Source organism: Schistocerca serialis, chromosome 12 (genome assembly GCF_023864345.2).
Source record: "Schistocerca serialis cubense isolate TAMUIC-IGC-003099 chromosome 12, iqSchSeri2.2, whole genome shotgun sequence".
In the NCBI taxonomy this organism is placed as follows: Eukaryota; Metazoa; Arthropoda; class Insecta; order Orthoptera; family Acrididae; genus Schistocerca; species Schistocerca serialis.
Window position 1 is genome coordinate 167,360,755 of NC_064649.1, and position 22,357 is coordinate 167,383,111.

Genomic DNA, 22,357 nt, shown 5'->3' on the forward strand with positions numbered 1-22,357 from the left:
CTTGAATCTCGACGACTACTTACTAATGTCCAATGCGGCTTTCGTCGCCGCCGCTCCGCTGTTGACCACCTTGTGACCTTGTCGACATTCATCATGAACAACTTTTTGCGAAGGCGCCAAACGGTAGCCGTGTTCTTCGACTTGGAGAAGGCTTATGATACCTGTTGGAGAGGAGGTATCCTCCGCACTATGCACAAGTGGGGCCTACGTGGTCGTCTGCCCCTTTTTATTGATTCCTTTTTAACGGATCGAAAGTTTAGGGTACGTGTGGGTTCAGTATTGTCCGACGTCTTCCTCCAGGAGAACGGGGTGCCTCAGGGCTCCGTCTTGAGCGTAGCCCTTTTTGCCATCGCGATCAATCCAATTATGGATTGCATTCCACCTAATGTCTCAGGCTCTCTCTTTGTCGATGACTTCGCGATCTACTGCAGTGCCCAGAGAACATGCCTCCTGGAGCGCTGCCTCCAGCGTTGTCTAGACAGCCTCTACTCATGGAGCGTGGCAAATGGCTTCCGGTTCTCTGAAGAGAAGACGGTTTGTATCAACTTTTGGCGATATAAAGCGTTCCTTCCGCCATCCTTACATCTCGGTCCCGTTGTTCTCCCATTCGTGGACACAACTAAGTTTCTAGGGCTCACGTTGGACCGGAAACTGTGTTGGTCTCCACATGTCTCTTATTTGGCGGCCCGTTGTACACGTTCCCTTAATGTCCTCAGAGTTCTTAGCGGTTCATCTTGGGGAGCGGATCGCACTGTCCTGCTTCGCTTGTATCGGTCCATAGTCCGATCGAAGCTGGATTATGGGAGCTTCGTCTACTCGTCCGCTCGGCCATCCCTCTTACGCCGGCTCAACTCCATCCACCATCGGGGGATACGTCTTGCGACCGGAGCCTTCTACACTAGTCCTGTCGAGAGTCTTTACGCTGAAGCTGCCGAGTTACCGTTGACCTACCGGCGCGACATACTGCTGTGTCGGTATGCCTGCCGGCTGTTGTCTATGCCCGACCACCCCTCTTACAAGTCCTTCTTCGCTGATTCTCTCGACCGTCAGTACGGGTTATATGTGTCTGCCCTGCTGCCCCCCGGAGTCCGCTTCCATCGCCTGCTTCGACAATTGGATTTTGCCCTCCCTACCACCTTCAGAGAGGGTGAGAGCCCGACACCACCTTGGCTCCAGGCTCCGGTTCGTATTTATCTCGACCTCAGCTCACTCCCGAAGGAGGGTACTCCGGCTGCAGTGTATTGCTCACGGTTTGTCGAACTTCGTGCTCGACTTGCTGGTCACACCTTTATTTACACCGATGGCTCCAAAACTGACGATGGTGTCGGCTGTGCCTTTGTCGTCGGGACCGCCACCTTTAAATACCGACTCCTTGACCAATGTTCCAGCTTTACGGCCGAGCTTTTTGCTCTCCATCAGGCCATTCAGTATGCCCGCCGCCACCGCCATTCATCGTATGTCCTCTGCACTGACTCACTCAGTGCTCTTCAGAGCCTTGGGGCTCCCTATCCGGTCCATCCCTTGATTCAACGAATACAGCAGTCCCTCCATTGTTTCGCCGATAATGGCGGTTCTGTCAGCTTTCTGTGGGTTCCCGGACATGTAGGAGTGCCTGGGAATGAGGCTGCGGATGCTGCAGCCAAGGCTGCAGTCCTCCAGCCTCGGCCAGCCTCCCATTGTGTCCCGTCATCTGACGTTTGTGGGGATGTATGTAAGAGGCTTGTGTCCTTGTGGTGGGATGCTTGGTCATCCCTCCAAGGAAACAAGCTCCAGGCAGTAAAACCGCTCCCAACTGCTTGGACAACTTCCTCCCGACCATCTCGGCGCGAGGAGGTCCTTCTGACCAGGTTGCGGATTGGGCATTGCCGGTTTAGCCACCGCTACCTGCTCTCTGGTGACCCAGCCCCGCAGTGCCCTTGTGGTCAGGCATTAACGGTGCGCCATGTTTTATTGTCGTGTCCCCGTTTTAGTCAATTTCGTGTTGTCCTGTCCCTGCCATCTACCTTACCGGATGTTTTAGCTGATGACGCTCGAGCAGCTGCTCGTCTTCTGCGTTTTATAACTTTAACTGGCTTGACCAAAGACATTTAACCTTTTACTTATATCATCTGCATCTTTGTCCGGTCCTTTTGATGTCCCCCCATCCCCTTGAGTTTTAGCAGGTTCCTTGTGCTCTAACACCAGTGACTGGGCGCTAATGACCTCAGCAGTTGAGCGCCCTTAAACCCTACCAAACAAACAACATCAGACTGGAATGTTACACCCTGAGCTGGAATTCTGGCCAGCTTTTCCGAACTGTACCCGTTTCCTAAACCTCAACATTCCTTTCTCTTCAACTCTGACTCTGAAAGCTTACAAATCTAAATACCTTTATATATATTTTCTCCTGTCACCCATTGATGAGTAGATTATATATCTAATTACATTACTTTTTCGAAAATTGATTATTTTTGCTGGTACCATTACATACCGTGATACATGCAATGTGACTTGACAGTCACAGCCTCTGAATTATTTATGTATTCTAAACAATTAAAGTGTGAGAACTGTTAAAATTAAAATTATGATATACCTAATTTTAATGATTGGTGGTCGTCAAATGCCAAACACATAGTTAATGTTTCGATTTATTACGAAATAATACGAGTAAGTATCGAAAAGCAATGCAGGTATTTTGTTTTCACGTGCAGCTGTAGCAAGAGAAGTCTGGCCTACGAAACACACGATACACGCATTACTGTCATCAGCTCGTGAAGAGCGTCGAAGTGTGATTTGATATTTGTGGGCCAAAGGGCATAAACAGAGTGACATTCACAGGGATGTACATGGCACGTATAGGGATGGCTGTACGGACCCCAGCAATGTCTCAGAGTGTCGTACATTCTTCCGAGAGGCCTGTGTGAGCCGTAGTGATTCACCACGCTCTGGGCGGCTGGTAGCAGCTGCAACCTCGCAGCATGTCGGAACCTCTCAGGTAGCAGTTTTGAATGACTGTTGTCTGCAACTGTCATTCTTATTGCAGCAGTTCGGAATTTTCTGTTGTGTGGTGTACAAGATTGTCCGTGACATGTTGAAATTTTGTCTTGCTGGGTGCCTAACAGCCTGACAGATAACCGCAAGGACCAGTGGATGATGACAAGCTCACATCACTTAATGCGTTACACTGCAGAAGGGTATGACTTTCTGATAAGAAATCGTCACTGGTAATGAGTCGTGGGGTTACCACTACGCGCTTGAAACTGAGTGGGCCTCTACAGAGTGACTCGGTCTGCTAGGAAAGTGCTTGTGATAGTGTTCTGGGATATGCACAGTGTATTATTGGCGGACTCTACTGAACACAGGGCCACTGTGCATGCTGTAACCTACATTCAAGTTTCGGTTAAGTCGAGGTACGTATTTTGCGGCGAACACGACAACATTAATGCCGAGACATCAGACTTCTTCGTGTCGATGCTGAAACTCCTGTTTGTGAAAAAATTGCCAGATTTGGGTGGGAGGTGTTCACGCATCCACCGTACGCACTGGACCTCGCACTATCGGGCATTCACCCGTTCGGTGACACGAGAGAAATTCCTGCAACAGGTGCGAAAGTGAAATCGGCATTCCGCAGATGGCTGTTCTCCATCCGAATGGACTTGCAGGAAGAAGGTGTATTGAAACTCGTTCCACAATGGGAGAAGCGTGTTGAGAACATTGGTGACTGTGTAGGAAAGTAGGTAAAAGATGTAAGTTCATTTGTGCTTTTTTTTACATATACAATTTTTTGGTAATAAAATTATTACGCATTCCTTTCCGACCTTCCCTTGTACAGCACTGGGTACTTTCGTGTGATACTTATTTTTCATCAGAAATTACGTGTGGATATAAAATTTGACGGTATTTGCACACCAAACTGATTAGACCTTTGTACATTTGACAAAACGTAAGAGATCGTACCTGCGCAGTGTGCACGCCGCTGGGCTTCGAGCGGCTGTTTGCTGTGGTGGGGAACCTACTGGTGAAACCGCAGTTCCTGCGCGACCTGGAGGTGGAGTTCTACGTCGCACTACTGGAGGAGCACACGCTGGAGCAACGACTGGCTCGGACGCGCGCCTCGGGCGGCCGCGGGTACTTGTGCCCCGCACCCATGTCACCGGCAGGTGCGCTCGCCGAGGAGCCGCCCTACGTCGGGCTGCAGAACGGCGAGCTGCAGGCGGGCATAGAGACGCGGCTGGCCGACGTCCGGCGCCACCGCAAGTACCTGGGTGAGTGACCGACTGTTACGCCGTGCGGGAGTGCCCGTCTCGTAACCACCGTGTCGATGTCGGTGTGACGGCATCTGTAATGTGGTCGGTGTGGCGAGCCTCGTTTGCTGTTAATATTATATTTGTGGTTTTTAGGTTCTGGCTACTTGTTTGCAACTGAATAAAGGTGGTATATGGTTTGACGGACATATTTCACCTCCATTTTTAACTCGTCATCACTGGCCTGAAATACGTAGTTTTCATAGTTTTCATAGTTTTCATTTGTAAGCAGCGCTTTCGTCGTGCATATTCTTCAGTTGTAAATGTGAGCATCAAACAGTTCAGACACACGCATCTTTTACTAAATATGCACTGTAAGACAAAAAAAAAAAAAAAATGATGCACCACAAAGGACTTATCTAAATGGGATGGAAATTGATAGATGTCGTGCACTTGTATAAACAAACGAGTGATCCCAGTTTCAGAAAAAATTGACGATTTGTTCGAGAGAAAGAACTTCACAAATCGAGCAAATCTGTAACGCATTGGTGGTTCTCGGTCCTTACGCAGTCAGCTGTTCGGCTTAGCATTGATTGACAGACGACCAGGTTGGCATCCCAATTCTCTCCAGGGCATCTTCAAACAGGTATTGGTCTGGGGCTCCACTTCTTTTCACAGTAGGACCCCTTCGGTTGTCATTTGCGGCACTCTTTACAGTGTAGTGGTACATTTGTAGTGATCTACATGTGCTGTTGCTGAACTGCTGGTGAAGCTGCTATTCTGCCTGTAGCACATTCAGCACAGAACACAGACTGCCCTCATACTCTTCCACCAAATAACCTGTTTACATTGTGAGGCGTTGCCAACTAAGAGGTATGTTCTGTGAAGTGTTGATAGAGAGAGAGAGAGAGAGAGAGAGAGAGAGAGAGAGAGAGAGAGAGAGAGAGAGAGAGAGAGAGAAGGGCGGGGGGTTAACTCTTTGGCACAAAGTTTTTGTTTATATTAGACTGGTCATTTAGGAGTTTCTCTCACTCTCTGCTGTGGAATGTGGTACTTAGCTTGTATCTGGATGAGATATCTATTCTGGTTATTTTATCATGTTTAAAAAGCCACATCCGTTACCAGGTAACTGATACATTTCCATATGCATACAAAAAACAATTCACTACTAAGTATCCCCAAGATAGCGGTCTCTCTCTCTCTTCTCTCTCTTCTCTCTCTCTCTCTCTCTCTATCTATCTGTCTCTGCGCGTGAAACAAATTTCATTCCACAGTTTCTAGAGCTCCAGAACACCAGTAAACCCTGATTCATTAAACAATCAGACCTTGGTGTGCGAAAGAGCTTCACATATGTGATTACTTTACAAATGAGTTAATGTGTTAAATACTTAATGTTACTCATTTTTAAACTTTATCTGTTATAATTGGTTAAATACTCTGGACGTTGAGAAATACTAACAACTGTGTCATTACAAACAATTAGTTATGTAAACTCTTTGATAAATCCATCAGTAGTATCTAATATTTAGAAGCAGGTGTTTAATGCATACAAATGTTTATGCCACATAGTAAAGAAGTAATTAATTAAAAGATCATGTGCCTTGTTTAAGTTTTGCTGCTTGTCATTTATAGCAAATGCTAGCTTTTCACATACCTAAATGTTTGAGTTAGCAGCATGTGTAATTTGAAAGTGCTGCTTAAAAATGAAAATGTATACGTATTGCAGGACACTGACGATGCCTTAAAAATTTAGGCAAAAAAATCTGGCAAAACAAATGTTTTTTTTATTCAGTTGCATAAAGATGTTCTTAATCTAAAAATGATTAATATAATCAGTATGAGATTTTGGCTCCCCCATAATCGCAAATACGCTCTTTATTTATTGTGCTTTTGAAGCAGATGGCCCCTGTACGTCATCTTGAGGAGTTTATTGCATCACTTAAATACCTGCTGTTTCAGTTGAAGAAGATTGCTGGCTGGAGGCAAGCACAAAAGTGTGTGTCCTCCCATCGCATTGTAGATGTCCTCTCTAGGAAACAAATCAGGGGACCAGCCACGTCAGCTGAGCACCCTTACATTCTTTGCGGCATCTGTGGTGTGAACTGCAGTATGAGATTTGCATTATACTGCTGAAATACGCCATTTGACACACCAGTTGTGAATGTTATGACAGTAGTGTGTACCATTCTCACCTATGGATGAGCATTCGGCCTCTTATCAATCAGTTCTATTGTCACATGCGATGGCTCCCCACACCACAATATTCCTGAGTTCGAGAGGTTCAGGCTTTGAGAATGCTGCTTCTTGCAACATTTTCACCACATTCTTTACGGATGCAGAATGTCTATCTCAATGTCACAAATAGAAACAAGATTAATTACTGAACATCACTGAATATCCCAGTTGTCTTTGGTTCTACTCCACACGAGCCCTCGTTGTCTGCGGTACAGTGTCAGTGACACGTAGCAAGTCGAGATATCAGTCCAGCTTTAAGTTGTCAGTGAATTACTGGTTGGACCCTCTCTCTCTCTCTCTCTCTCTCTCTCTCTCTCTCTCTCTCTCTCTCTCTCTCTCTCTCTCTCTCTCTCTCTTCCCCCCCCTCCCCCCTCCCCCCACACAGCTCGTTGTCATTTAAGATGTAAGTGACATGAGCAGTACACTACCCAAGTCATGTTTATTTTGATGGGCATAATTAATTTAGCCAATTACTAGATACAAGTTGTAAATGAAGGAAAATTCTCTGAAAACCAGTCAAAATGTATTTATATATTCAAAACTAAAAGATAATTTAAAGACTGGAGACCTAAACTACGAATAAGAAATATATGAATATATTTGGTTGTACGCTAGTATTTGTATCGTGTTCTACAGTGCAGTGAGGACCGGTCAAATGATAACTGAACAATGCTCACAATAGGACCACGGAATGGTTCCATTCAAAAGTAATCTCTAAAAGAGTTGATATATTTATCCCACTGGCTGACAAGATGATCAGTTCCACCATTATAGAACATGGTTGGCCAGTGACGGATTCACTCTTGCATCCCTCTTACACTTCCTTGTGTGACTGATGGTGACATCCACACACGTATTTCTTCAGGTTGACAAAGACGTAGAAATTACACATTGAAAGATCCAGGTTGTGCAGAGGATGTTGCAGTGTTTCCCAACGAATCGCCAAAACGTAGCTTCATCAGATTGGCAGTGTGGGGGCGGGCACTATCGTGCATCGGGGTGATTACGTCCAGTGGCATTCCCGGGTGTTTTGACTTTGTCACTTTCCTGTTTACGCAGAGTGTCTCTGTACCTCGGTACGCCAATTGTGGTTCCTCGCACCGGGAACTCGGCGAGCCCCTCGGACGTGGTCTTAGCAAATACATTGTACACGTGGTGACAGCGCTAATTACTTAGCTTTCTAAATGAAAAATCGTCTGCTCGAGTTCAGGATCTGTTCCTCTTTCCTCGACAGAGGAGCCGTGCGAGACGTCGCTGCTTCAGCGAACGCCCCTGCACTCGAATGAGGCAACCGTAGTGACTTACCAGAACTTCTTTCTTTGCTGGGGGACGTGTGGGATGTTTTCAATGCCGGCTATGCCGTCTGCTCTCGGGCTGTCGGAATGCTGTCGGACGGATCCGTCCTGTCACTCGATAACACCCGCCCCCACAGTACCTGAGAGATGAAGGCTGCACTTCAGGAATTTGGTTGGGAAACACTTTGATATTCTCCACAGAGGTCAAACCCTTCACGGTTCGATTGTGACGTGTTTGGCAAACCGAAGGAAGATATTGTGGATGTCGGTTTCAGTCAGGTGAAGAAGTGAGAGATTGGGTGCAGTTGTAGATCCGTCAGTGACTGATTGCATTCTACGAAGCAGCAACTGATTGTCTCGTCTCCCAGTGGGATAAATGTCTCGACGTTTCTGGTGCTTGCTTTTGAAAGGAACTATTCCACGGTCGTTCTGTGGCAGGTGTTCGGCATTTATTTGACTGCCCCTCGGACGTGGTCTTAGCAGTTAAATTGTACATGTAGGGGAGTGCTGCTTACTTACCTTTCTAAACGAATAATCTTTCCCCGACAGAGGAGCTGTGCAAGACGTCACTGGTGCAGCGCAACATCCTGTACCCGGCCTCGATGCTGCTTCTGGTCGCACTGACGGCGTTGGCTGTCTTCATGGTGGCCCAGAACACGCTGGGACTGCTCATAGGCATCAAGGCGCTGCCACTGAGCCAGGAGGTGAGCGGTGGGAAAACTGTGCTGGCGATAGAGTACAGAGTCGTTAAAGTGGACACGGTCAAACCGCGACATTCGCCGTCCTACCGGAGGCGGTGTACGCTGTGCGTGACAGTCTGGTGACTATTGTTCCGGCGTACTGTCATTACATTTTGTCTTGTCTGCAGCAATATTTAGCTTACTATTGCAGTGGTACTTAAGATTAAAAACATTTGATAATTGTTACCATATTTTAAAGTGAGAGAAGAGTGACAGCTGGCGGGGACCCCAGGTGACGGCCACCTACCGGCTGTGGACTTTCTTGACCTGGCATCTGAGTCAACTGTCTCTCTTCTCCAACCTATCCTCCTTCTTTCCGTGACAAAGGAAATAATCAGATCATTCAACTGAGTGGACGCTGTAGTCAAAATAGAAAACTCCTGATGAAAGAGAGAAAGAGAAGCTGGGCATTACTTATCTTCCTTGTGCTGCCCAATATCCAAGAAGATTGGTAGATCCTGACAGAAACGTGACGTCCCGTATATTTTGCACCTATCGACAGTGGTAAAAAAAATCTACGTCATTGTTTAAGATGATCTAGATCATAGAGTGTAGCGTGTGTGCCACACTTTGTGTGGATGTTGAAAATTTCTGTACGGTGCAGACTGTTAGAACAGCCGAGAGGTGCGAGGAACGTCAGTCGCACTCCCCACTGAAATGACAGAGCGAGTCACCTGTTGCTGAGCACCGTCTCAAATATAGTTGTCAAATGAAATAATGTGAGACCAGTAGTGTGGTACAAATGCCAAGTTTCTGGTAGTGTAATTAAGAATTCTGTCAGAATGAAGGTGCCTGAAAAGCTAATAAAATGGGGTGGACAATGTTTCAATTCAGATATGTCTCGGTGTCCGGCTGTCTATTTATTTAGCTCTTTCCGGCCATTGCATCCATCGAACTGGAAAATGCCGAGAGAATATGTTTTTACGGAATTTTACTGTGGACCACAAAGAACGAGAGAGCACGAAAGGGGCTTAGTGGGTGCGATATTTGAACTCACAATTGACTGTAAACAGTGGCACGAGACTGGCAGCAGTTGACGGTGTAGTCGGGGTCTGGACAGCGAGTACACGTAACGACATCATTTGCAGCACCTGAAGAAGACAACTGGGTCGAATGTTCAAGTATTGTGCATAAAATGGAACCAACAACTTGACTGTATATCTGAAAGCACACCATTAATTAGTTACACTGAGAAAAGCTGAGAGACCACAACACTTCTGAAAGATGGGTGTTATTTTTTTCTACTTCTGCACAGTTGTGAGCATTATTTGGAATTTCACCTCTTGTTGGCAGATACTGACTGGTCATCGTGTCCTATAATTTCACAGTCTTCTGGAGCGTATTTTCCTCTTCGTGCACTTGTAATGCTGTATCCACTTTCATTTGGTCTCCCACCTCCCTCTTCAGGTATTCACACTGTTTATCTCCCAGTGTCCCTTCGAAATCTCGGTCGGTCGGTCAGTTGGTTGGTTGGTTGGTCGGTTGGTTGGGATTAAAGGGACCAGACTGCTACGGTCATCGGTCCCTCGAAATCTCGACAACAGTTTTATGTTTATATCTTTGCCTTCTGCATCCAGTATTTTGCACGAATAAATCTGTATTATCAATCTGTTAGGTCTCAGAATAGGGCCTGAATTTTTAATCTTCCCCTTTCTTAGTTCTTGAGGAGTTACCTTTCTTCATGTTCCAGAATGATCTTTTCAGCTTTAATCACATATAATGGAAGGAGAAAAGGGGGGGGGGGGGGGGGAGGGGAGAGAGTTACAAAGGAATTTACAGAATATGACAGAGGCCAGTAGATGTGATGTGTATTTACAGACAAACAAATGACTGCAATTTCAGACAATATTGGACGAGAGAGAAGGAGCTTCACAAATTGAGCAAGTCCGTAACACATTGGTCCACCTCTGGCACTTACGCAAGCAGTTATTTGGCTCAGCACGGATCGACGGAGTCGTCGGATGTCCTCCGAGGGATATATCGTCGAAAATTCTGACCGTTCGGCACATTACGTCACCGAAATTCTGAGACCGTCGGAGGACCCTACCCGTAATGCTACGTCATTCTCAGTCGAGAAGATATTTGGCAATTGTACCGGCAAGGGTGCGGCTTACCGAGCGTGAGGATAGCAGTAGAAACTCTCGCCGTGCTGTGGCTGGGCATTATTTTGGTGAAATGTAAGTCTGGGACGGCTCGCCACGAAGGGAGACAAAACGGGGCACAGAATATCGTCAACATACCACTGTCGCAATTAATAAAATATTCTGGGCCGTGCCGCGCTGTAAATGTGCCGCGTATGACGACCAAAGGTTCCTGCCGTGAAAAGAAGTGGCACCCCGGGCCGCCACTCCCGGTTGTCGGGCTGTACGTCGGGAGCCAGTCGGGTCGGTATGCCACCGCTGCCTGGGGTGTCTCCAGGTGTGTCTCTGGCCTGGAATCTCACTGACTGGAGTAAAATTGTCCTCAGTGATAGTGTCTCGCTTCGAATTGAGCTCCTGTAACCGGTGAGGCCGTGTCTAGAGATTCCCCGTGTAGTGGTGCAATATCGACGTGTGCGTTTCCCGTCGTTCGGCCCGACAGCCGGGGGTGACGGTCTGCTCAATTTGCAAAGGTCTTTCTCTTGAAACAAATGTCAATTTTTTCTAAAATTATAACCATTTGTTCTGTCTGTAAATGGACATCACATCTGCCAATTTGTCCAAACCTGATAGTTCCTTTGTGATTTTTTTTTAAAAAAATTGTGTGTGTGTGTGTGTGTGTGTGTGTGTGTGTGTGTGTGTGTGTGTGTGTGTGTGTGTACACGCGCGCACCTTAGAATGTATTTCAGAAAGGAGAATAGGTACAAAGGAGTGGTTTGCAGCATAAGGTTCACACACACCCAAAGCTTTTGTTTTTACGGGTGACTTACTGACAAATATGCCCCTTTCCCTCCTCCCCCCCGGTCCCTCCTTCCGAACAGAGGGCACAATTTGTGGAATGGTTAGTAGAGACAAAGTCTGACACCCAGATACAGTGGAACTTCTGGACACACAACAGAAGCACATCACCGTTATGTCCAACCACAACCACGTGACAGTGGTACATGAAGAAGACTAATTCTGGTTATCAGAGGATGAGTGATGCTGATGTGGAACTGGTGCAACAGGCATTTATCCAGGGGCCGAACAAATTGAGCATCTCAATAGTTGCAGCTGTGACTGATCTCTGTGCTCGAGGTACTGCACAAGAGACTGAGGCTTCGATCCTACGAGGTGCAGCAGTCCATAGTGCAAAGCATTTGCAATTGAGATTCTGAGTCGCATCGATGACGGTGTAGACTGAGGAAGGTGACGTTCACAGATGAAGCTTGCTTTTGTGTGCTGGGGAAGGTGAACTGACAAAATTATGGGGTTATCAGAATGCCCATTTTAGTATTGAAATTGTGCACAATTCAAAGGCAAATGTACGGTGTGGTGTGCTTCAGGACTGAATTGGAGGGCTGTTTTCCTCTGGAGAGGTGTCAATAACTTTGACTGTATAAAAAAACTGGCTCTGAGCACTATGGGACTTAACTTCTGAGGTCGTCAGTCCCCTAGAACTTAGAACTACTTAAACCTAACTAACCTATGGACACCACACACATCCGTGCCCGAGGCAGGATCCGAACCTGCGACCGTAGCGGTCGCGCGGTTCCGGAGTGTAGCGCCTAGAACCGCTCGGCTACCCCGGCTGGCTGGACTGTTTACCTGGACGTGTTGGAACAGTTCGCATTTCCACAGGTTGCAAATAGCCAGACAGTGCCTCTCTTCACTGGACGCCGATCACTGGGAAGGCTTTCAACGACACGTTTCCAGGTCACTGGATTGATTGGCAAGGGAGGACCTTGAGGTTTCCAGAAATAAGCCTGTTAGACTGTTTTCTTTGAAGCTTTATGAAGGAAGTTGTCTGCCATGCTACAGTGCAGGACCTGTAGGAACTGTGCATTCCATTCAGAGGAGCAATTGCACACGTCAGTGAAGACATACTAGACAGAACACAGGAGGGGAATATCACGTAGTCATCCTGCGTGCTACGTATGCCGCAAATCGCGACTTTTATACCTATTCCCATTTCTGAAATATAAATGAGCAAAGTTTCAAAAATTATTTTGGGTCTCCCTGTATTTCCTTTAGCACCAACTGAATTTTTAATTTTTATGCTCTATCCAACTCATTTGAATGAGAGTCCTATATATCCACATTTGTGTCATCTAGGTACTGTTTATATTACTCAATTTTTCATTACATATGATACCAGATTTTGGAGGTGGAAAGGTCAAAAAGTTGACATAGCTTTCCTAGTTTCATTCACTAATGTCTGATATTGGTTGTGCAGAAGATAATGTTTGGTGCCCACTCTAGAACATCCTGTAGAGGGCTCTTCCAACAGTTGGGCCTATTGACAGCAGCCTCACAATAGATTTACTCCCTTATGAAATCATTGTCAACAATCAGTCACAGTTTGGAAACATTCAAATTATTCATAATTATAATACTAGGAGGACAAATGATTTCATCTATCTGCCATTCAGCTTAAGAGACACAGAAATGGGTAATATATTTGACCGCCTGCTGAAAACTGAACCATATCTGCCTGATAATTCCTTCTCCTACATGGAAGAATTTCTCTCTCTCTCTGTGTGTGTGTGTGTGTGTGTGTGTGTGTGTGTGTGTGTGTGTGTGTGTGGTAAAAATCAATGAAAATAATCAATTTTTGCCAGAATAATTTGATTGGATAGATAAATAAAAAATGTACTTACCAAGCAGCAGCAGAACACACACCTAACATAAAGGCAGGAGGGCTGAAGGGGAAAAGAAGAGAGGTGAAGGAAAAGGACTGGAGAGGTCCAGGAAAAGGGGTAGATTTCGGGAATGTTGCTCAGAACAGCAGGTCAGGAGAGACTTCTTGAACAAGATGAGAAGGAAAGACTGATTGTTGGGGACTGCATCAGACGATATTTGAAAACCTGAGAGCCTAAAGATAGAAGACAGGGTAATATGCAAGACAGAGATTACTGCTTAAACATCGTGCACGAGTTAATAAGCAAAAGGCTAAGTGCATTGCACGTAACAGAGATGGGTGGGGTGGAGGGGAGGGGGGTGAAAAAAACATGGGTAAGACAGTGAAAGATGTAGAAAACTAAAATGGATAGAAGAAGATAGCAGTTTCTGTGAATAAATGCTGAGATGGAAGAAATTAATGCAAATTAAGGCCAGGTGGGTGGGGGGAACCGAGGACACGTTGCAGTGCTAGTTCCCACCTGCGGAGTTCTGAGAAACTGTCGTCTGGGGGAAGGATCCAGACGGCACGGGTGGTGAGACAGGCAACGAGGTCACAATTGTCGTGGTGTAGAGCACTGCAACAGCATATTACGTGTTGCCAGTATTCGCCCCCTTCCTGTGCCCATTCATCCTAATTGATAATTTGTTGGGATTCACGCCGATGTAAAATGCCGAACAGTGTTTACTTGACAGCTGATAGGTCGTGTCATTTCGGACCCTTCAGTAGTATACATTTTGAGTGTTACAGGGCTGGTACAGGTAATGGTAGCATGGTGCATAGGGCAAGTCTTGCAGTGGGAACGGTCACAGGGGAAGGGCCACAGTGTAGGAGGGACATAGGGTCTGACACGGATATTGCGGAGATTGGGATGGTGACAAAAAGCTGTTGTGAATGTGGTGGGCAAAATCTCAGATAGAATGCATCTCGTTTGAGGGCACAATTTTAAGAAATCCTGGCTTTGTCAAAGTATCAATACGTTTCAGAGAAGGATAATACTGTGTGACCTGTGGTGTGCTCCAAAGTTGTTTTTTGGAGAGGTCACCAGTATCAGAATTGGATGTGATGGCTGGGAAATCTGCTTTTGAACTAGGCTGCTCAGATAATTGTGTCCGGTGTATTGTCATAAGGAGTGCCCTGAAATGAGATCTGTTGCAGTCAAAGATTTTGCCTGACATACCTACAATAGTGATTTCGGACAACTTCAGAGGTGATATCATGAAGGCACCAGATGACCGTCTCGTCAGTCACGACTGAGGGGTGCTAGTGCCTTTGTTCATTGTGAACATTCATTTTGCCAGCTTCAAACTTGGCACATCTTTTGTGCACATTAGTGCAAATCGTCAAACCGTCCCAATAAACATTGTGATACTGTTAAAAATCTGGAAACCTTCATTTTCCTTTTACAAGAAGAAACACCCCACAAATGATATGATTCACAATAGACACACCCATTGAAAACAACAGCAAAACAAGATTCTGAGCCAAGTGAGACAGACAAATGTGTTCAGTTGTCAACACTGCTTTAAATTCCATCCTGCCAACTGTATCGAGAGGAAAAAAAATCCTTCTGAGTGTTCGAGGCCCAGTACTTCTATTTTCTCATACTTTGGTAGACATCACACTGAGAAGGAAATTTTGAGGAGACCCTCCTTTTCTTTTGGCCATATTAATTTGATTGATTGCTGAGTGTCAGGCCATTGAAGGTAAATTCTCAGTGACCAGATTTATGGAGTTGAGACCAGAATGGTTGTTGTTGTTGTTGTTGTTGTTGTTGTCGTTATCATCGTCTTCATTCCAAAGACTGATTCAGTGCACCTCTACTGCTACTCTATTCTGTGCAAGCCTCTTCATCTCCGACGAACTACTGCAGCCTACATCTGTTTGAACCTACTTACTGTACTCGTCTCTCTGTTTGAACATACAATTTTTATCCCCCCATACTTCCCTGTGATACTAAATTGATGTCTCAGAATGTGTCCTATCAACTGGTCCCTTCTTTTAGTCAAGTTGTTCCACACATTTCTTGTCTCCCCAGTTCTATTCAGTACCACCTCATTATTGTACATGATCAGTCTGTCTTCAGCATTCTTCTGTAGCACTATATTTCAAAAGCTTGTGTTCCTGTCTTGTCTTAACTGTTTATTATCCATGTTTCACTTTCGTACACTCGAGGCAAATACTTTCAGAAAAGACTTCCTAACACTTAAGTCTATATTCAGTGTGTTGTGTCTAGGAATCTTGCATACTCTGTTCACTAGATAAACAGTCAAACAACTCGTATTAATGAGTTTTGTTACAAAAGGCAATTAAAATTACTTAACTTAGATATGTGTCACAAGCAAAGGGCGACGTGCAAAATAATCGGTCTGCTTCAGAATAGACAAATGTAAGTCTGTGCTACATAGAGATAGCTAACAAAGTGGCTAACGTCGAAGCTGCTATCGTAGTGGGCTCCACGAGTCGAGCACAGCACCTGTGTCCTCTTCACGTAGGGGCTGCCGTTGTCACATTGTCGACCCGGAGTGAGGTCGGCCAGCGTGCGATCGGCTGACCTCTCGTCGTAGCTTTCTCTTCCCCGTCATTCCCGACTGGTGTGCCGGGCTGACTTTACACCATAACAGGACATTAACAAATTTATCTTCTTCAGAAATGCTTTTCTTGCTGTTGTCACTTTACATTTTATATCCTCTCCACTTTGGCCACCATCGGTTACTTCGCTACCCAAATAGAATAACTTGCCTACTACTTTAACGGTCTTATTTCCAAATCTACCTCCCTGATTGGCACCTGATTTAATTTGTCTACATCCCATTATCCTTGTTTTGCTTTTGTTGATGTCCATCTTACATCCTCCTTTCAAGACACTGTCCACTCCGTTAAACTGCTCTTCCACAACTGTTGCTGCCTCTGACAGAATAACAAGTCTCAAAGTTTTCATTTCCCCTCCTCAGACTTTTATATCTTCTCCAGATATTTTTTTCCTTTACTGCTTGCTCAGCATACAAATTGAATAACATAAGGGATAGGCTGCAAACCTGTGTCACTCCCTTCTCAATCACTGCTTCTGTTTCATGATCCTCAGCTCTTATCACTGCTGTCTGGTTTCTGTACAAATTGTAAATAGCCTTTCGCTACCTATATTTTACCCGTTACCTTCAGAATTTCAAAGAGAGCATTCCACTCATCTCTAAATCGAGAACTGCTATAAAAGGTTTATCTTTCCTTAGTAGCTTATCTTGTAAGGGTTCGTACATTTCTGTGGAATCCAAACTGATCTATCCCGAGGTCAGTGTCTACCAGTTTTTCCATTCTTCTGTAAATAATTTGTCAGTATTTTGCAGTCGTGACTTATTCCCTGATAGTTCAATAATAATCACACACGTCAGCACCTGCTTTCTTTGGAATTGGAATTAATACATTCTTCCTGGAGTCTGAGGGCATTTCATTTGTCTTGTACATCTTGCTGACAAGGCGGAATAATTTTGTCACGATTGGCTCTCCCGAGGCTATCAGTATTTCTGATGGAATGTCATCTACTCCAGGGGCCTTGTTTTGACTCGAGTGTTTTGTTGGCTTCAAGTTCATCTCTAGTGTACAGACCCTCTATATACTCCTTCCACCTTCCAACTTTCAGCTTTTCCTTCTGTGCTTAGAAATGGTTTTCAGCCAGTGTCTATCACTCTTCTAGTTATGTATGTTTCTATATCCTTACATTTGTCCTCTAGCCATTCTGTCAATCTCATTTTTAGACATTTGTATTTCCTTTTGCCTACTTCATTTGCTGCATTTTTATAAATTCTCCTCTCATCAGTGAAATTCGATATCTCCTGCTATATCTGAGGATTTCTATTAGGCATTGTCTTTTTACCTATTTCATCTCTCAGAGCTCTCCGTGCGTACTCTACTCCATTTCTTTCCCCCATTTCAGTCAGTTGTTACATACACAAAGCTAAAGTGGCTAAAAAGGAACCACGTACATTAAAGTCAAACGAACACACTGTTACGCTCTTGTCGTCTTTCTGGACTTGTTAAAACTAATTTAGATCTGCTTAGTGCACTGAAATACTGTGCCATTTCAACAACTGTATAGTCATCTTGTGGTGAAATGTACTTTTTTTTCATGAGACAACCGGTATGGCACTCGTGATTATGTCACACCAATTTACTCGGCGTATATCCGAGAGCTTTAGACTATTAACCCTTGAGCGGGCATGCTCATCTATAAAGTGCACCAAACACAAATGAAATTGTTTTGCACTATTCCATTGTTGTTTCACAATTTTGAGCCGATACCTGTTCATTCATCATTGCTTCAGCTAACACAGTGATAAATACTGTTGTCATACATCAAAGTGAAAAGTAGTAATACAAAATAAAATAAACATTAAGCAGGGTGAAAAATTATGTTCCGTGCAAGAAAATTACTCAGTTTATGAGCTAACTGCTCAGTCCCACAATGAGGCAGCTGTTTACAATATAATTAGTAATCGAATAAGCAGTTGGCTGGGACTGATGCGGCTGTACTGTTTAAAGTTTTCAGTGGGTCATTACTCTGGGGTAACACGTGTCTGTAGCAACAGAGTGATATAATTAAAGTTCATTGTATTTTCGTTTCATTAAACTGAGATTAAAGTGTGAATTTGCTCGTACACATTTACCTCGGTAACGTACTTTACATTTATACAAAATACACCACTCGAGGGTTAATTGAAATTTGTGGCCGCATTACGGTGAGCGGGCCTCGTGCGGTGGGCTGACAGTAGACGGTGTGCCGTGCAGGACTTCATACTGGGGCTGCGGCCGCTGTCGAAGCTGGGCCCCGTGGGCGCGCTGCTGGAGATCGCGCTCATCTGCTACCTGGTGGCCACCTCCTCGGTGGGCGTCTACACGCTGCCCGGCCTGCGCCGCGTGAAGCCGCGTCGCGCCCGCACGCCCTTCACGCACGTCGTCGCCAACTGCGCCCTGCTGCTCGTGCTCAGCTCTGCACTGCCGCTGCTCGCTCGTATACTCGGTGCGTCGCAGGTGCCGTGCAGTTGCGCACTGTCGCCTTATCTGTGTTAATGGAGGACTGACCTGGTTTGTGGTTCCGGGTGTGTAAGTCACAGTTGCAGGTTGCCTCCCTAATTACTCCAATGGGCAAATAAAATTGATTTACAGTATTTTGTATCATTAAAGCGTGAATTTAAAAATTTTGTTATATTCTTAGCTTTAAGAAGTGTAATCTTATATAAAAGGCTTAACACCGTAAGTCAAGTATTACAGTTAGAAACTGTAGTGTAGCAGACGGCACACGATTACGTGGGATTCATTTGTCATTTGAGGACCACTTCCGTCGGACATCCCAAATGCTGTTCATCTTTTGTGGATATATGGCTATATTTAACTAAAGTAATATACCCAATTGTAAACAGTTGCAGACAGAGGAGTAGATGTGCTGTGAACTTCACTCAGCTCTGATCTGTTTCCGAGGTAAGCCTTTTAAATAGAAGCGTCGAATCACTGCTCGAAACTCACCATTTTCCGTGTTATGAAATAACATGACCTCATTGCTTTAGTCACCTGGATCAATGAAACCGCATGATGGTTTTGGCTGCAGCATTATCTGTCTTCTTAGTGACAGATAACATTGACTACCAGCAAACCGTTTCAATATTATGAGCACCGTCACTTGCATTTTCTAAGGACTTATCGAATGACCTTTCTGTAGCTCAGGAGATTTGACACTATAAACACTGGAACACAGTACTGACTGTAATCGTCCAGTGTTTTTCAATGAGAACACTTAGGGACATTCAGTGTAGTTTCAAACCTTTTCCAAACATTTTCTCCCTTGTAAGTTAAACATAGTGTTTAACAGATTACTTTTCTCACTAGTTAATCAGATGTTTGGAACTGTTGTGTGCTTGGGAGTTTATGGTTTTGTACTGTTCTGAGTTGGGCAGTGCTCCTGTCATAGTGATGCTAACCTGCCCCTTTATTTTTAGTGTGCTGAAATAGATCTACGAAAGTGACTCGAGTTCGAAAACCTAACACTTATCTTTTGCAGTTTTATGTGCGGCACAATTTATCACATGTTGAGAACAAATAAGAAGAAGAGATTACAGTATCCACGAATTTAAATTGATACTATTGTAAATGAACTCTTACTTATTTTACGCCGCCATCCATTAGTAGTTCTTGTTCTCATTGGTGGCACAATTGGTGCACTAGATTTATCCTGCTTGCAAAAATTATTTCAGATTTATCTTTAGTTCTTTATACATTGTTAATACGGAGATGATAGATAAACTCCAGTGGAAGGCTCTGCAGGAGAGACACTCAGTAGCTCGGTACGGGCTTTTGTTGAAGTTTCGAGAACATACCTTCACCGAAGAGTCAAGCAGTATATTTCTCCCTCCTACGTATATCTCGCGAAGAGACTGTGAGGATAAAATCAGAGAGATTAGAGCCCACACAGAGGCATACCGACAATCCTTCTTTCCACGAACAATACGAGACTGGAATAGAAGGGAGAACCAGTAGAGGTACTCAGGGTACCCTCCGCCACACACCGTCAGGTGGCTTGCGGAGTATGGATGTAGATGTAAATGAAATTTCGTGCGCTGTTGAATTAACTTTGTTTCTATTTGGTAAATTCACATTACATTTAATTTTAGACAGATTTGACCAACATAAGGTTGAACTTAAAACTTGCTACATGTTAGACATAATACATCTCCCCCCAAAACCTTACCCTCAGGAGGTTACATGAAAGATAATAATCAAAACATTAACAAAAGAAGTTCATTTGTACTGTATGACTGTCTAGAAATGTTCCGATAATCTGTAATAGCAGTAATAATAATAATAATAATAATAATAATAATAATAATAATAATAATCCCGTGGAGGCCCGGGAAAAGAATAGGCCTCCGGTATGTTCTGCCAGTCGTAAAAGGCGACGAAAAGAACAAACCACTAATAGGGCTAACCCCCCTTTTAGTGTGATTAGTTGGTTCAGGACAGAACTAAAGAAGCCTCGGACAAGCGCCGTCATGGTCGGGGACGACGCTTGAACCCTATGCCCGCCCACAATGGTAACGACACTGCTAGCCAACTGGAAAATGATTTAAATCCAAATAGAGGTGTTTTGCAGGATATGCTTCCTGCAACCACCCTAGAAGGAAAACAAAGACAGAGGATGAGATGGTCAGATGAAGTTAACCGACACCTCATGTTCTGTTATTACCAAGCAACAAACCTAGGAACCAACACAACTGGATACAGATCACAAGTATACACAACATTTATTACCAGATACCCAGAATTAAAATTATTAACAGAACAACGACTAGCTGATCAGATCCGTGTAATAATAAAAAATAACAGGATACCCCAGTCAGAATTAGATAACATCAAACAACAAGTACAACAAATACTGGAACAAAATAATGTGCAATCAGAAGAAGAAGAAAATACAGTAATGGACTCAAACATCCCAGAGCAAACAAACAAAGAACAACACGCACCAATTAAACAATCAGAGGAAAACGAAATCTTAAGGCAGCCACCAGAACAAGCACAAATAGAACACAAAGTGACACAGATATTAGATATAGAAGAAAAATTTCAGCTAACATATATAGAATACAAAGACACAAATACGGACATTAGACCATTCTTGCATAGACCACCAAATAACCCACAAGTCGAAACAACAATAAAATCTATCAACACAATCATACACAACAAAATAAATGAAAACACAACTATGGAAGAGTTACAACTACTGGTATATATAGGAGCACTCACTACACTAAATATACACACTAGGCAGAGATCAGAACCAACCAACACACAGAAGAAACCCACAAAATCAGCATGGCAACACAGGCTACAGATCAAAATAGAAAAACTGAGAAAAGACATCGGACAGCTAACACAATTTATAAGAAATGAAATCTCAGAAAAAAAACTAAAAAGGTTAGGTAAAATCTCACAACAAGAAGTGACAGAGCAATTAGACGAAAAGAAGCAGAAATTACAAGCATTCGCCAAACGACTCAGAAGATACAAAAAAAGTGAAAATAGAAGGAAACAAAACCAAACATTCAACACAAACCAAAAGAAATTTTACCAGACAATAGATAACACGCACATTGAAATAAACAATCCACCAAACATAACAGACATGGAACACTTCTGGAGCAACATATGGTCAAACCCGGTACAACATAACAGGCATGCACGGTGGATACAAGCAGAAACAGACACATACAAGATGATACCACAAATGCCTGAAGTGACAATTTTGCAACAGGAAGTCACCCAAGCAATTAATTCTACTCACAATTGGAAAGCCCCTGGAAATGATAAAATAGCAAATTTCTGGTTAAAGAAGTTCACCTCAGCACATTCACATCTAACTAAATTATTTAACAGTTACATTGCAGACCCATACACATTCCCTGATACACTTACACATGGAATAACTTATCTGAAACCTAAAGATCAAGCAGACACAGCGAACCCAGCTAAATATCGCCCCATAACATGCCTACCAACAATATACAAAATATTAACCTTAGTCATTACACAGAAATTAATGACACATACAACACAGAACAAAATTATAAATGAAGAACAAAAAGGCTGTTGGAAAGGAGCACGAGGATGTAAAGAGCAACTGATAATAGATGCAGAGGTGACATATCAAGCTAAAACTAAACAGAGGTCGCTACACTACGCATACATCGATTACCAAAAAGGTTTTGATAGTGTACCCCACTCATGGTTACTACAAGTATTGGAAATATATGAAGTAGATCCTAAATTGATACAGTTCCTAAACATAGTAATGAAAAACTGGAAAACCACACTTAATATCCAAATAAATTCAAATAATATCACATCACAGCCAATACAGATTAAGTGTGGAATATACCAAGGAGATTCATTAAGTCCTTTCTGGTTCTGCCTTGCTCTGAACCCACTATCCAACATGCTAAATAATACAAATTATGGTTACAATATTACTGGAACATACCCACACAAAATCACACATTTGCTATACATGGATGATCTA

At 43.9% G+C, this 22,357-nt stretch overlaps 1 protein-coding gene across 2 annotated transcripts in view; it reads left to right on the plus strand.

Moving 5' to 3' along the window:
* Positions 1–22,357, plus strand: part of LOC126428260 (protein Lilipod) — a 364,122-nt gene that overhangs the window by 293,828 nt on the left and 47,937 nt on the right. For both annotated transcript variants that reach the window (XM_050090172.1, XM_050090173.1), the window contains exons 7-9: positions 3,945–4,244; positions 8,303–8,457; positions 18,073–18,304. In XM_050090172.1, the coding sequence (XP_049946129.1) occupies positions 3,945–4,244; positions 8,303–8,457; positions 18,073–18,304 (687 nt within the window). The remainder of the gene's footprint in view (positions 1–3,944; positions 4,245–8,302; positions 8,458–18,072; positions 18,305–22,357) is intronic.